We start from the raw sequence: 16,790 nt of genomic DNA on the forward strand, positions 1-16,790 counted from the left end.
ACGTAATAGTTCTAGGTCAAATGTAATATGAATACCATTGTAAAGCACAATTTCTCCCCTTTCCAGCAAAATCAATGATAAAACCTTCATGCTGACCGTCTTTGCATGATTGAAGAAAGCAATGAGCTCCGGCGGGTCTTTTGAAAAGTGCCGGGTAGGGAAGCGAAACCTACTGTGTGATAGTGAAAGGGGGAGATATGTCTTGTGGGGAAACAGCTTTTTTCACCCGATCTGTCCAACTTATCACCTCAAAAATGTCAATAAAACACTATAAAGAGATTATATAATGTGTCATTACATACCTGTTTGAAGGTTTGTGTCGAACGTGAATCGGGTTTTTAGGGCGGCTCTAAGTTACCTTCAGAAGTAAACAGCGGCTTTTGAGCATCATGATGGCTTGCAGTGATGATGCAGAAAATGAATGCATTCAGTTGTACAATTGACTAGTTATCCCCCTGACCCCTTACCCTGTCCCTTTCTTGTTTTTAATCTGCGAGAGAAGCGCCACACCTGGTGGAAAGAGGCTGTACGACACACAATGAGTTGCATAATGTGTGCCGTACATTGGGTCATGACCCCTCCCAATTTAACGTACAGCGTCAGAGGGGTCTGTTTTTTTTCAACTTCTCTCCAATACTATCGGGCCATTACCAGGTCAATCAACGCTTGAATAGAAACGTAGTTCACATCCCGGATGTTGATGCCAACACAGTTGCTACAGTCCCATTAGTTTTCATTGCAGCCTCGTTTGAATGCCGCGGTTGCGCAAAATTGTACGGAATGGGGTTAGTCACCATTAGGATATCTCTTACAAATATCCTACCTGGTGATTTGTTCCCTGAGACTAGAAGGTTACCAGAGAGAACAAAACAAAATTGACTCCTTAAATGTTTACCAATGCTGTTGCGGTAAATTATGGTTGACTCCATTGCTATCGACCTTCCAGTCTGACTCACAAGTGATTTGAATAAACTGTTCTAATCATCAGTGCGGACTAGAAATGTCCTGTTCAAGACATATCATTTGTCAGCAGGGTGGCTTCTTGCCAATACCTCAAGAAGTTGATTCTGTGTATTTCTCAGTTGCTCTAAGAAAATGTCAAGTCAATCAAAACATCCTATTATGTGTGTATAGCTGCATATGTGTTTTGTAAGAAATCTAAATATTCATATTCCAGGAAATCTGTGGCCTTGCAATTGTTTGGCTGTTCCGATGAAGGCTGCCTGGTGTTTAACTGGAGAACGATTGGACTTGTGAACCTGGACCTAGAAGTGATTGATTCAGCCAAGTTAAAGCTGATTGGACAAGAGCAGCAGATGGTCATTGTAGCCCTACAATGAAAATGCCCTTCTTTTCACTGGAACATAGGTTAATTAAGGTTCCTATATTAAGAAAGTTCAGTCCTTTTTTCTTCATAGCTTATCCTCTGTGTTTTTTTTGGAAGGTTATTTAGCGGTTAAACTAAAGGCTATCTTATTCCCACTGTTTAGCCAACAGTGATCGTGGTATATTGTTGTATGTTATTCTGTCAGTGGTAAGAATATACCAAGCTACAGTAAATGAAGCAGGAGCAGTTCTGTGAATTCAAGGCTGTGATCATATCAGACATTAAAACGGATTCTGACATTTCTGAAATGTTCATGGATAGAACATACTACCCATTTTGTTATCAGTTATTTATAACCGACATCTTGACTAATAGGACTGCTGTTCAACCATTCGCAGCTTTGACGATAGTGTGAACAAAGGTCTTTTGATGCTGTAACGGTGTACTGCCGGCTTGAGAAAAGCACATATCAAGCTCCCATCTACAAGTTTGTTTAAAGTTGGTCTGGCTGAAGTAATTTCGTCAGCACTTGGGATGTATCGTTGTAAACTGCTGCCGGATATCTGTCGGAGAGCTGTTATTGTATTCAGATGTGACTCAGATAGACTACAATGTTAGCTGTTGCTGTGTGTGGTTGACATAGTTTGACTCCAAAACTGTGAAGCCCTTTGAAATGATTGGACTCCTGTTTTGGCTCAAATTTTTTATCCCTGATTTCACGAACATTGTATTTTGGATGTTTGTCATTTACTGCATCTGTGTCAGTGTGTATAATCTTCTGTTCCTGGCAACGAAACGAATGTTCTTCTCTGTTTGTGTTTTTACACTTATCACTGACCCGTTCTGTTAGAGACCTTTGATCTCCAAGAGCAGAAAATATTTATACCGTGGGCAAAGAATTCAGTTAAATCTCGACCCTGCCAAACAGTTACTATGTGTATGTTCCATAAGTACTTCAGTGAGAAAAAAAAAGCATTTGTGTGAGCAATGGCCTACGGGGGTTGCACCGAATGAAATGCTTTTTTTTTTCTACCCCCCCACATCAAGAAGTGTTTGCTTGTTTTTTCGTTATCTTCTCTCTCTCTCTTTCTCTCTTTCTCTCTCTTTTTTTTTACCTTTGAGTTGAATCTCTGACATCCGAGTCTGCCCCAGGATGTCTGTCACAAACTGCAGTCCAACGTTGTGACAATGTTTTTTTTTCCCTCCCGTTACCTTTTTATGACCTTTTTTCCTTTGTTTTCTTTTTTTCTGTTCTTTCCTTCAAGGTCTGGCGCACCTGACGTTAAACAACCAAGGTATGGGTTCATTCCTTTTTTTGGTTCTTTTTTTCGAGGAAAACAAAAAATACTCCTCTGCCCAACCTCTCCTTTTCTTCACTCCTCCTCTTTCCTCACCATCCCGCATTTCCCTACCTCCATTTTCCTTAACCCATCCTCCTGACCATCTACCTATCCCTTGGCACCCCCCAATTCTCTCACACTCTTCCCCCCTCATTTCTCTTTGTTTTGGTTGTGCTTCCTGCCATATCCTTCCTTGTGCTCTCTGTGCCTCCACACTGTCCGTCCCACCCTTGTCCTGTCCTTCTGGCTCATCTGGAACCACCCTGACCTACGACCTCCCGGGCTGCAGGTAACGCTTTTCTGCTCTCCCTTCTGCTTGGGTTTTCAAAAAAGTGTCTACAGAAAAAAATATAGTTTGTCAAGTGTTAGCTGTATGTTACCCCTCTTACTAATGCAACAAAGTTGTTGTTGAATGACACAGAGTTTTCTTTCACCACTCTGCTGTCATTCTCATTGTTTGGCACCCTGATCTGTTATGATGAGGTCTTTAGATTTTAAGCTTCTTCAGAGACAGACTGCAAGCTATTTGAAATGTTAACCAGGAAAGAATGTCTTGTGAATTATGTATGAAGAAAAGACTGTCTGAAAAGCGATGAGATTGAACTGAGCTGCTATGTACATGTTATGGTCTCCAATGGAACTGCTTCAAGGTACAACTCTGACTCAATATTACTCTCAACCACGACCAAGCAGATCTAGTGGCACAACCTTTATCCTTCTATTCCATCACATTCATTAGAGATTTTCACTCTTCACACAGCCAACCTTTTCTGCCCTGTTCATCCAGACACTGGGTTGCTCTGTCGTCTCCTGACGTGAACCTACCAAGAATGGCGGGAGAGGAAAGTTCATGGGCGAGACAGAGGGAGAGAGAGATTCAAGCAGGCAGGGATAGGCTGGGGAGCACACTGACCTTTACTAGAATAGAGAGAACCGTCTAGCTAGCTCCTATCGACTCCCTTCCCTCTCCCCCTCGACCTCCATCACTGATGCACTGGGATCTGACTAGGATTTCTAAAACTACCTCTCCTGGGGTGCATCGTAAAAGTCATTCCTCAATTCCTTGTGTCTACTCTGAAGGATCTTTTGATCCAATGCTCTCCTCGCTTCCCTCTGCCATTTGAGGAGGCGGCGAGGGGAGAGGATGCGAAGAATCTAGGAAAGACTTGAGATTCACCCCTGTTCTCTTTAAACACATACAGGTTCCTGTATCAAACAACTTACATGTCTGGAACACCTCCCCTTTAAAGACTCCTTATCGTACATTCATAACCAAGTGGGAAGGTGGTTTTTAGCACGTACTGTACGATATCTGGATGTGGATAAATTAGAATACTTTTCTGGTGTCAAACCTGAAAACATGATATACATTTTAAAAGCTGAGAAACAGGTTTTTCAAATGAAATGACATACAATAGCAACACATCAAATAAATTGTAGTCAGTCAATAAAAAATACCAGTGAGAATGTGTATCTTATACAAAAATCTATGCTTTTCTCCCAAACATCTGCCATTTACACAACTTTCTAATGATGATAGTAAACAACTTGGAGCATATTGAGTCTGTAAGGGTTGATCATCTAAAATCAGAATAGAAATATGTTTTACTGTGAATGGGTTTCAAACGTTTTAGTGACCGTTAATATTTTTCTTTAATTCTATGACAATTTCTTATCTGGAAAGTATTTTAAACATAAATCTGCAACAAAACAAATTACAAATGACATTAAGTCTTACATATAAGAAAACACATAAACAAGTAACACAATATTAATAAAACAAGAACTATACTGAAACCATAATCTTAGGGAAATAAATTCTCTCATTCAAAGCTGAAAATGAATACACATTTAAAGACTCTTTAGCTCTATAACATGTCTGAAACACCTCGCCTTTAAAGACTTGTTATCTCCCTTACATGTCTGCAACACCTCCCCTTTAAAGACTCCTTGGCTCCCTTGCATGTCTGAAACACCTCCACTTTACAATCTAAGCTAGATGCCCTCAATCTCACTCAAATTATCAATGAACCTACCAGGTACAACCCCAAATCTGTAAACACGGGCACCCTCATAGACATCATCCTGACCAACCTGCCCTCTAAATACACCTATGCTGTCTTCAACCAGGATCTCAGCGATCACTGCCCCATTGCCTGCGTCCATAATGGGTCTGCGGTCAAACGACCAACCCTCATCACTGGCAAACGCTCCCTAAAACACTTCAGCGAGCAGGCCTTTCAAATCGACCTGGCCCGGGTATCCTGGAAGGATATTGACCTCATTCCGAATGTAGCGGTTGCCTGGTTATTCTTTAAAAGTGCTTTCCTCACCATCTTAAATAAGCATGCCCCATTCAAAAAATGTAGAACCAGGAACAGATATAGCCCTTGGTTCACTCCAGACCTGACTGCCCTTGACCAGCACAAAAACATCCTGTGGCGTACTGCATTAGCGTCAAATAGCCCCCACGATACGCAACTTTTCAGGGAAGTTAGAACCAATATACACAGGCAATCAGGAAAGCAAAGGCTAGCTTTTTCAAACAGAAATTTGCATCCTGTAGCAAAACTCCAAAATGTTCTGGGACACTGTAAAGTCCATGGAGAATAAGAGCACCTCCTCCCAGCTGCCCACTGCACCGGGGCTAGGAAACACTGTCACCAACAATAAATCCACGATAATTGAGAATTTCAATAAGCATTTTTCTACAGCTGGCCATGCTTTCCACCTGGCTACCCCGGTCAACAACCCTCCACCCTCCACAGCAACTTGCCCAAACCTTCCCCTGTCATAAGCGTCGTTGTAGGGAGCGGACCAAACTGCAGCAGATATAGTGATCTTCTTTTTAGTAGAAGGAAAAACCAAAAATACACTTACACAAAACAAACGACGAAAAACAGTCCTGTAAGGTGCTCAGACTATACACGGAAACAAGCACCCACAAACACAAGAGAAAATTTACCCACTTAAATATGGCCTCCAATTAGAGGCAACGACAACCAGCTGCCTCTAATTGGAGGTCGTTCCAAAACCCCAACATAGAAATAGAAAACCCAGATAAACACATAGAAATATAGAACATACACCCAAAACCCCGAAACACACTAAACAAACACCCCCTGCCACGCCCTGACCAAACTACAATAACAAACAACCCCTTTACTGGTCAGGACGTGACAGTACCCCCCCAATGGTGCAGACCCCGGATGCACCGAAACACAAAAACCCCACAAAAATAACCCCAAACTTAAAGGGAGGGAAGGGAGGGTGGCTACCGTCACTGACGGCTCCCGTGCAACACCCCCCCCTCCCCAATCCTCAAACTACGGAGGTGGCTCAGGCTCCGGCTTTAGTCCTCATCCTAACCTGCCCACCCCCCTTGAAGGCTCATGGCTGTAGACCACTGCTGAAGGCTCTGGGCTAAGGCGCGTCACTGGAGACCTCGGGCTGAGGCGCGTCGCTGGAGACCTCGGGCTGAGGCGCGTCGCTGGAGACCTCGGGCTGAGGCGCGTCGCTGGAGACCTCGGGCTGAGGCGCGTCGCTGGAGACCTCGGGCTGAGGCGCGTCGCTGGAGACCTCGGGCTGAGGCGCGTCGCTGGAGACCTCGGGCTGAGGCGCGTCGCTGGAGACCTCGGGCTGAGGCGCGTCGCTGGAGACCTCGGGGCTGAGGCGCGTCGCTGGAGACCTCGGGCTGAGGTGCGTCGCTGTAGACCTCGGGCTGAGGAGCGTCTCAGCAGGCTCCGGACTGTGGGCCGTCTCAGCAGGCTCCGGACTGTGGGCCGTCTCAGCAGGCTCCGGACTGTGGGCCGTCTCTGCAGGCTCCGGACTGTGGGCCGTCTCTGCAGGCTCCGGACTGTGGGCCGTCTCTGCAGGCTCCGGACTGTGGGCCGTCTCTGCAGGCTGCGGACTGTGGGCCGTCTCTGCAGGCTGCGGATTGTGGGCCGTCTCTGCAGGCTGCGGACTGTGGGCCGTCTCTGCAGGCTGCGGACTGTGGGCCGTCTCTGCAGGCTGCGGACTGTGGGCCGTCTCTGCAGGCTGCGGACTGTGGGCCGTCTCTGCAGGCTCCGGACTGTGGGCCGTCTCTGCAGGCTCCGGACTGTGGGCCGTCTCTGCAGGCTCCGGACTGTGGGCCGTCTCTGCAGGCTCCGGACTGTGGGCCGTCTCTGCCGGCTCCGGACTGTAGGACGTCGCCGGAAGCACTGGACGGGGAACTGTCGCCGGAAGCTCCGGACGGGGCACTGTCGCCGGAAGCTCCGGACGGGGAACTGTCGCCGGAAGCTCCGGACGGGGAACTGTCGCCGGAAGCTCTGGACGGGGAACTGTCGCCGGAAGCTCTGGACGGGGAACTGTCGCCGGAAGCTCTGGACGGGGACTGCGCACTGAAGGCCTGATGTGTGTGGCTGGCCTTGGAGGCGCCAGACTAGTGACACGCACCACAGGGCTAGTGTGAGGAGCAGGAACTGGATAAACTGGGCCATGAATACGCACTGGAGGTCTGGAACGCACATCATGCACACACGTCCTGGCTGGATAGTAACTGTAGCCCTGCACGGGCGGAGTGCTGGCACAGGGCGAACTGGGCTGTGCTGAGGCATGATGTTTGCCGTGCGTAGAGCAGGCGCAGGGTAGCCTGGGCCTAGGAGACGCACTGGTGGCCAGATGTGTTGTGCCGGCGCACTTCTCCCTGGCTGGATGCCCACTCTAGCATGGCACTTACGGGGGGCTGGTATCACCCGTACCGGACTGTGCGTGCGGATGGGCGAGACCATGCGCACTTCCGCATAGCACGGTGCTCTCACCGCCAAACGCTCCCCATAATAAGCACGAGGAGTTGGTTCAGGCCTATTGCCTGACTTACTCCAACTCCCCGTGTGCCACCCCCAAAAAATGTTTTGGGGGCTGCCTCCTCACCTCCTGAAATGGAGGATATAATGCCTCGCACCTCCGACGCTCAGCTTTTGCTGCCTCCAGCTCCTCCTTAGGGCGCCGGTAATCCCCAACCTGGTGCCATGGTCCTTTTCCATCCATTATTTCTTCCCATGTCCACGACTCTAAATAGCTCCTCTGTTGCTCCTTCCTCCGCTGCTTGGTCCTCTTATGGTGGGTGGTTCTGTCATAAGCATTGTTGTAGGGAGCGGACCAAACTGCAGCAGGTATAGTGAACATCTTTTTATTAGAAGGAAAAACCAAAAATACACTTACACAAAACAAACGACGAAAAAGTCCTGTAAGGTGCTTAGACTATACATGGAAACAACCACCCACAAACTCAATAGAACATTTACCCACTTAAATATGGCCTCCAATTAGAGGCAACGACAACAAGCTCCCTCTAATTGGAGGTCATTCCAAAACCCCAACATAGAAATAGAAAACCCAGATAAACACATAGAAATAGAAAATATAGAACATACACCAAAAACCCCGAAACACACTAAACAAACACCCCCTGCCATGCCCTGACCAAACTACAGTAACAAACAACCCCTTTACTGGTCAGGACGTGGCACCCCCATTTCTCCTTCAACCAAATCCAGATAGCTGATGTTCTGAAAGAGTTGCAAAATCTGGACCCCAACAAATCAGCTGGGCTAGACAATCTGGACCCTCTCTTTCAAAAATGATCTGCCGCAATTGTTGCAACCCCTATTACTAGCCTGTTCAACCTCTATTTCGTATTGTCTGACATTCTCCGTTATGCAATCTGGTTTCCGAGCTGGTTATGGGTGCACCTCAGCCACGCTCAAGGAGCTGAACGATATCATAACCGCCATCGATAAAAGACAATACTGTGAAGCCGTATTCATCGACCTGGCCAAGGCTTTCTACTCTGTCAATCACCACATTCTTATCGGCAGATTCAACAGTCTTTTTTAAATGACTGCCTCGCCTGGTTCACCAACTACTTCTCAGACAGAGTTCAGTGTGTCAAATTGGAGGGCCTGTTGTCCGAACCTCTGGCAGTCTCTATGGGGGTGCCACAGGGTTCAATTATCGAGCTGACTCTTTTCAGAGTATACATCAATGATGTCGCTGTTGCTGCAGGTGATTCTCTGATCCACATCTACGTAGACGACACCATTCTGTATACTTCTGGCTCTTCTTTGGACACTGTGTTAACTAACCTCCAGACGAGCTTCAATGCCATACAACTCTTCTTCCGTGGCCTCCAACTGCTCTTAAATGCAAGTAAAACTAAATGCATGCTCTTCAACCGATCGCTGCCCGCACCTGCCCGCCCTCCAGCATCACTACTCTGGACGGTTCTGACTTAGAATATGTGGACAATTACAAATACCTAGGTTTCTTGTTAGACTGTAAACTCTCCATCCAGACTCACATTAAGCATCTCCAATGCAAAATTAAATCGAGAATCGGCTTCCTATTTCGCAACAAAGCATCCTTCACTCATGCTGCCAAACATACCCTCGTAAAACTGACCATCCTACCGATCCTTGACTTCGGCGATGTCATTTACAAAATAGACTCCCAACACTCTTCTCAGCAAATTGGATAGAGTCTATCACAGTGCCATCCGTTTTGTCACCAAAGCCCCATATACTACCCACCACTGCGACCTGTATGCTGTAATTGGCTGGCCCTCGCTTCATATTCGCCGCCAAACCCACTGGCTCCAGGTCATTGCTAGATCTTTGCTAGGTAAAGCCCCGCCTTATCTCAGCTCACTGGTCACTATAGCAGCGCCCACCCGTAGCACGTGCTCCAGCAGGAATATTTCACTGGTCACCCCCAAAGCCTATTCCACCTTTGGCCGCCTTTCCTTCCAGTTCTCTGCTGACAATGACTGGAACGAATTGCAAAAATCACTGAAGCTGGAGACTCATATCTCTCTCTAACTTTAATTATCAGCTGTCAGAGCAGCTCACAGATCACTGCACCTGTACACAGCCCATCTGTAAATAGCCTATCCAACTACCTCATCCCCATATTGTTATTTATTTTTTTGCTCCTTTGCACCCCAGTATCTCTTCTGGTACACTCATCTTCTGCACATCTATCACTCCAGTGTTCAATTGCTAAATTGAACACTGGAAATTGTAATTACTTCGCCACTATGGCCTATTTATTGCCCTACCTCCCTAGTCTTACCTCATTTTGACACACTGTACATACATTTTTTCTATTGTGTTATTGACTGTTTGTTTTTTCCATGTGTAACTCTGTGTTGTTGTTTGTGGCGCACTGCTTTGCTTTATCTTGGCCAGGTCCCAGTTGTAAATGAGAACTTGTTCTCAACTTTACACCTCCGCTGTAAAGACTTTTTTGCTCCCTTACATGTCTGCTACACCTCCCCTTTAATTGGCTCCCTTGCATGTCTGGAAATCCTCCCCTTTAAAGACTCGTTAGCTCCCTTACATGTCTGCAACACCTCCGCTTTAAAGACTTCTTGTCTCCCTTACATGTCTGCAAGACCTCCCCTTAAAGACTACTCTAACTGCCATGCTTGTAGGGAACACCTCGCCTTTAAAATTCCCTTGGCTCCCTTACGTATCTGCAACACCTCCACTGCAAAGAATCCTTAGCTCCCTTATATATTTGCAAAACCTCCCCTTTCAAGATTCTTTGGCTCCCTTACATGTCTGCAATACCTCCCCTTTAAAGACTCCTTGGCTCCCTTACATGTCTACAACACCTCCCCTTTAAAGATTCCTTGGATCCCTTACATGTTTTTAACACCTCCCCTTTAAAGACTCCTTGGCTCCCTTGCATGACTGGAACACCTCCTCTTTAAAGTCCTTGGCTCCTTTGCATGTCTGGAATACCTCCCCTTTAAAGACGAGTTTTATCCCTTACAGGTATGCATCACCTCCCGTTAAAGTCTCATCTAACTGCCTTACATGTCTGCAACACCTCCCCTTTAAAGACTCCTTGGCTCCCTTGCATATCTGCAACACCTCCCCTTTAAAGACTCGTTAGCTCCCTTACATATCTTAAACACCTCCCCTTTAAAGACTCTTTGGCTCCCTTACATGTCTGCAACACCTCCCGTTTAAAGACTACTCTAACTGCCTTGCATGTCTGGAACACCTCACCTTTAAAGGTCCCTTGGCTCCCGTACATATCTGCATTACCTCCCCTTTAAAGACTCATTAGCTCTCTTATATATCTGCAACACCTCCATGTATCTCCTTGGATAACTTACATGTCTCCAACACTTCCTCTTTAAAGACTCCTTGGCTCCCTTGCATGTTTGCAACACCTCCCCTTTAAAGACTCCTTAGCTCCCTTATATATCCGCAACACCTCTGCTGTAAAGATCCATTTGCTCCTTTACATGTCTGCAACACCTCCCCTTTAAATACTCTATCTCTCTTACATATCTGCAACATCTCCCATTTAAATACTCTTTGGCTCCCTTACAAATCCACAACACCTCCGCTTTAAAGACTCCTTAGCTCCCTTATACATCCGCAACACCTCTGCTGTAAAGACTCATTTGCTCCCTTACATGTGTGCACACCTCCCCTTTAAAGACTCGTTATCTCCCTTACATGTCTACAACACCTCCCTTTAAAGACTCCTTTGCTCCCTTGCATGTCTAGAACACCTCCCCTTTAAAGACTCCTTGGCTCCCTTACACGTATGCAACACCTCCTTTTAAAGACTCATCTAACTGCTTTACATGTCTGCAACACCTCCCCTTTAAAGACTCCTTAGCTCCCTTATATATCTGCAACACCTCCCCTTTAAAGACTCCTTAGCTCTCTTATATATCCGCAACACCTTCTCTTTAAAGACTCATTTGCTCCCTAACATGTCTGCAACACCTCCCCTTTCAAGACTCCTTAGCTCCCTTATATATCCGCAACACCTACGATTTAAAGACTCCTCTAACTGCCTTGCATGTCTAGAACACCTCCCCTTTAAAGACTCGCTCTCCCTTATATATCTGCAGCACCTCCCCTTTAAAGACTCCTTAGCTCCCTTATATATCTGCAGCACATCCCCTTTAAAGACCCCTTGGCTCCCTTACGTCTGCAACACCTCCCCTTTAAATACTCCTTAGCTCCCTTTTATATCCACAACACCTCCCCTTTAAAGACTCCTTTGCTCCCTTACATTTCTGCAACACGTCCCCTTTAATTGGATCCCTTGCATTTCTGGAACTCCTCCCCTTTAAAGACTCGTTAACTGCCTTACATGTCTGCAACACCTCCCCTTTAAAGACTCCTAGGCTCCCTTGCATGTCTGCCACACCTCCCCTTTAAAGACTCCTCAGCTCCCTTACATGTCTGCAACACATCCCCTTTATAGACTCCGTAGCTCCCTTACATGTCTGCAACACCTCCCGTTTAAAGACTCTTTGGCTCCCTTGCATGTCTGCCACACCTCCCCTTAAAGACTCCTCTAACTGCCGTGCATGTCTGGAACACCTCCCCTTTAAAGGTCCCTTGGCTCCCTTACATGTCTGCAAAACCTCCCCTTTATTTGTCTCCCTTGCATGTCTTCAACACCTCCCCTTTATAGACTCCTTGGCTCCCTTACATCTCTGCAACACCTCCCCTTTAAAGACTCCTTAGCTCCCTTATATATCTGCAAACCTCCCCTTAAAGACTTCTCTAACTGCCTTGCATGTCTGGAACACCTCCCCTTTAAAGACTCATTAGCTCCCTTACATGTCTGCGACACCTCCCCTTTAAAGACTCTTTGGCTCCCTGGCATGTCTGGAACATCTCCCCTTTAAAGACCCCTTGGCTCCCTTACATGTCTGCAACACCTCTCCTTTAAAGACTCCTTAGCTCCCTCATATATCTGAAACACCTCCGCTTTAAAGACTCCTTTGCTCCCTTACATGTCTGCAACACCTCCCCTTTAAAGACTCCTTGGCTCCCTTGCATGTCTGGAACACCTCCACTTTACAATCTAAGCTAGATGCCCTCAATCTCACACAAATTATCAATGAACCTACCAGGTACAACCCCAAATCTGTAAACACGGGCACCCTCATAGACATCATCCTGACCAACCTGCCCTCTAAATACACCTATGCTGTCTTCACCCAGGATCTCAGCGATCACTGCCTCATTGCCTGCGTCCATAATGGGTCTGGGGGCAAATGACCACTCCTCATCACTGTCAAACGCTCCCTAAAACACTTCAGCGAGCAGGCCTTTCAAATCGACCTGGCCAGGGTATCCTGGAAGGATATTGACCTCATTCCGTCAGTAGAGGTTGCCTGGTTATTTTTTAAAAGTGCTTTCCTCACCATCTTAAATAAGCATGCCCCATTCAAAAAATGTAGAACCAGGAACAGATATAGCCCTTGGTTCACTCCAGACCTGACTGCCCTAGACCAGCACAAAAACATCCTGTGGCGTACTGCATTAGCATCGAATAGCCCACACGATATGCAACTTTTCAGGGAAGATAGGAACCAATATACACAGGCAATCAGGAAAGCAAAGGCTAGCTTTTCAAACAGAAATTTGCATCCTGTAGCAAAACTCCAAAATGTTCTGGGACACTGTAAAGTCCATGGAGAATAAGAGCACCTCCTCCCAGCTGCCCACTGCACCGAGGCTAGGAAACACTGTCACCAACAATAAATCCACGATAATTGAACATTTCAATAAGCATTTTTCTAAAGCTGGCCATAATTTCCACCTGACTACCCCTACCCCGGTCAACAACCCTGCACCCCCCACAGCAACTTGCCCAATCCTCCCCCATTTCTCCCTCACCAAAATCCAGATAGCTGATGTTCTGAAAGAGTTGCAAAATCTGGACCCCTTCAAATCAGCTGGGCTAGACAATCTGGACCATCTCTTTCTAAAATTATCTGCCGCAGGTGTTGCAACCCCTATTACTTGCCTGTTCAGCGTCTCTTTCATATCGTCTGAGATCCCCAAAGATCGGAAAGCTGCCGAGGTCATTCCCCTCTTCAAATGGGGAGACGCTCTAGACCCAAACTGTTACAGACCTATATCTATCCTACCCTGCCTTTCTAAAGTCTTCGAAAGCCAAGTTAACAATCCGATCACCGACCATTTCGAATCCCACCGTACCTTCTCCGTTATGCAATCTGGTTTCCGAGCTGGTTATGGGTGCACCTCAGCCACGCTCAAGGAGCTGAATGATATCATAACCGCCATCGATAAAAGACAATACTGTGAAGCCGTATTCATTGACCTGGCCAAGGCTTGCGACTCTGTCAATCACCACATTCTTATCGGCAGACTCAACAGCCTTTCTCAAATTACTGCCTCGCCTGGTTCACCAACTACTTCTCAGACAGAGTTCAGTGTGTCAAATCGGAGGGCCTGTTGTCCGAACCTCTGGCAGTCTCACAGGGTTAAATTATCGAGCTGACTCTTTTCTCTGTATACATCAATGATGTCGCTCTTGCTGCAGGTGATTCTCTGATCTACCTCTACGCTGACGACACCATTCTGTATACTTCTGGCCCTTCTTTGGACACTGTGTTAACAAACCTCCAGACGAGCTTCACTGCCATACAACTCTCCTTCCGTGCCTCCAACTGCTCTTAAATGCAAGTAAAACTAAATGCATGCTCTTCAACCGATCGCTGCACGCACCTGCCCGCCCGTCCAGCATCACTACTCTGGACGGTTCTGACTTAGAATATGTGGACAATTACAAATACCTAGGTGTCTGGTTAGACTGTAAACTCTCCATCCAGACTCACATTACGCATCTCCAATGCAAAATTAAATCGAGAATCGGCTTCCTATTTCGCAACAAAGCATCCTTCACTCATGCTGCCAAACATACCCTCGTAAAACTGACCATCCAACCGATCCTTGACTTCGGCGATGTCATTTTCAAAATAGACTCCCAACACCCTACTCAGCAAATTGGATGCAGTCTATCACAGTGCCATCCGTTTTGTCACCAAAGCCCCATATGTTACCCACCACTGCGACATGTATGCTGTCATTGGTTGGCCCTCGCTTCATATTTTTCGCCAAACCCACTGGCTCCAGGTCATTGCTAGATCTTTGCTAAGCCCCACCTTATCTCAGCTCACTGGTCACCATAGCAGCACCCACACGTAGCACCCACTCCAGCAGGTATATCTCACTGGTCACCCCCAAAGCCTATTCCTCATTTGGCCGATTTCCTTCCAGTTCTATGCTGCCAATGACTGGAACGAATTGCAAAAATCACTGAAGCTGGAGACTCATATCTCCCTCACTAACTTTAAGCATCAGCTGTCAGAGCAGCTAACCTCATTTTGACACACTGTATATAGATTTTTTTCTATTGTGTTATTGACTGTTTGTTTATTCCATGTGTAACTCTGTGTTGTTGTTTGTGTCGCACTGCTTTCCTTTATCTTGGCCAGGTCGCAGTTGTAAATGAGAACTTGTTCTCAACTTTACACCTCCGCTGTAAAGACTCCTTTGCTACATTACATTTCCGCTACACCTCCCCTTTAATTGGCTCCCTTGCATGTCTGGAACTCCTCCCCTTTAAAGACTCCTCTAACTGCCTTGCATGTGTGGAACACCTCACCTTTAAAATTCCCTTGGCTACCTTACATATATGCAACACCTCCCCTGCAAAGACTCCTTAGCGCCCTTATATATTTGCAAAACCTCCACTTTCAAGATTCCTTTGCTCCCTTACATGTCTGCAACACCTCCCCTTTAAAGACTCCTTGGCTCCCTTACATGTCTACAATTCCTCCCCTTTAAAGATTCCTCGGATCCCTTACATGTCTTCAATACCTCCCCTTTATAGACTCCTTGGCTCCCTACCATGTCTGGAACAACTCCTCTTAAAGACTCCTCTAACTGCCTTTCATGTCTGCAACACCTCCCCTTTAAAGACTCGTGAGCTCCATTACATGTCTGCAACACCTCCCTTTTAAAGACTCTTTGGCTCCCTTACTTGTCTGCAACACCTCCCCTTTAAAGACTCGTTAGCTCCCTTACATGTCTTCAACACCTCCCCTTTAAAGAACCCTTGGCTCCCTTGCATGTCTGCAACACCTCCCCTTAAAGACTCCTCTAACTGCCATGCATGTCTGGAACACCTCCTCTTTAAAGACTCGTGAGCTCCCTTACACGTCTGGAACGCCTCCCCTTTAAATACTCTTTGGCTCCCTTACGTCTGCAACACCTTTCCTTTAAAGACTCCTTGGCTCCCTTACATATCTGCAACATCTCCCATTTAAAGACTCCTTAGCTCCCTTATATATCCGCAACACCTCCCCTTTAATGACTCCTTTGCTCCCTTACATGTCTGCTACACCTCCCCTTTAATTGGCCCCTTGCATGTCTGGAACACCTCCCCTTTAAAGACTCATTAGCTCCCTTACATGTCTGCTACACCTCCCCTTTAATTGGCCCCTTGCATGTCTGGAACACCTCCCCTTTAAAGACTCATTAGCTCCCTTACATGTCTGCAACACCTTTCCTTTAAAGACTCCTTGGCTCCCTTACGTGTATGCAACACCTCCCATTTAAAGACTCCTCTAACTGCCTTGCATGTCTAGAGCACCTCCCCTTTAAAGAAACCTTTGCTCCGTTATATATCCGCCACAACTCCGCTTTAACGACTCCTTAGCTCCCTTACATATCCGCAACACCTCTGCTGTAAAGACTCCTTTGCTCCCTTACATGTCTGCTACACCTCCCCTGTAATTGGCTCCCTTACATATCTGCAACATCTCCCATTTAAAGACTCCTTAGCTCCCTTATAAATCCGCAACACCTCCCCTTTAAAGACTCCTTGGCTCCCTTACATGTCTGCAACACCTCCCCTTTAAAGACTCCTTAGCTCCCTTATATATCTGCAACACCTCCCCTTTAAAGACTTCTTGGCTCCCTTACATATCTGCAACATCTCCCATTTAAAGACTCCTTAGTTCCCTTATATATCTGCAACACCTCCCCTTTAATGACTCCTTTGCTCCCTTACATGTCTGCTACACCTACCCTTTAATTGGCCCCTTGCATGTCTGGAACACCTCCCCTTTAAAGACTCATTAGCTCCCTTACATGTTTGCAACACCTCCCCTTTAAAGACTCCTTTTCTCCCTTATATATATGCAACACCTCCCCTTTAATTGGCTCCCTTACATGTCTGGAACTCCTCCTCTTTAAATACTCGTTAACTCCCTTACATGTCTG

At 46.5% G+C, this 16,790-nt stretch overlaps 1 protein-coding gene across 7 annotated transcripts in view; it reads left to right on the forward strand.

Annotated features, from left to right (window-relative positions):
• The window catches only part of LOC106608688 (neurexin-2), a 1,106,898-nt gene that overhangs the window by 279,496 nt on the left and 810,612 nt on the right, over window positions 1-16,790 (forward strand). For all 7 annotated transcript variants that reach the window (XM_045721575.1, XM_045721576.1, XM_045721574.1 and 4 more), the window contains exon 4: window positions 2,593-2,622. In XM_045721575.1, the coding sequence (XP_045577531.1) occupies window positions 2,593-2,622 (30 nt within the window). The remainder of the gene's footprint in view (window positions 1-2,592; window positions 2,623-16,790) is intronic.

Source organism: Salmo salar, chromosome ssa07, assembly GCF_905237065.1.
Source record: "Salmo salar chromosome ssa07, Ssal_v3.1, whole genome shotgun sequence".
Lineage (NCBI taxonomy): Eukaryota > Metazoa > Chordata > Actinopteri > Salmoniformes > Salmonidae > Salmo > Salmo salar.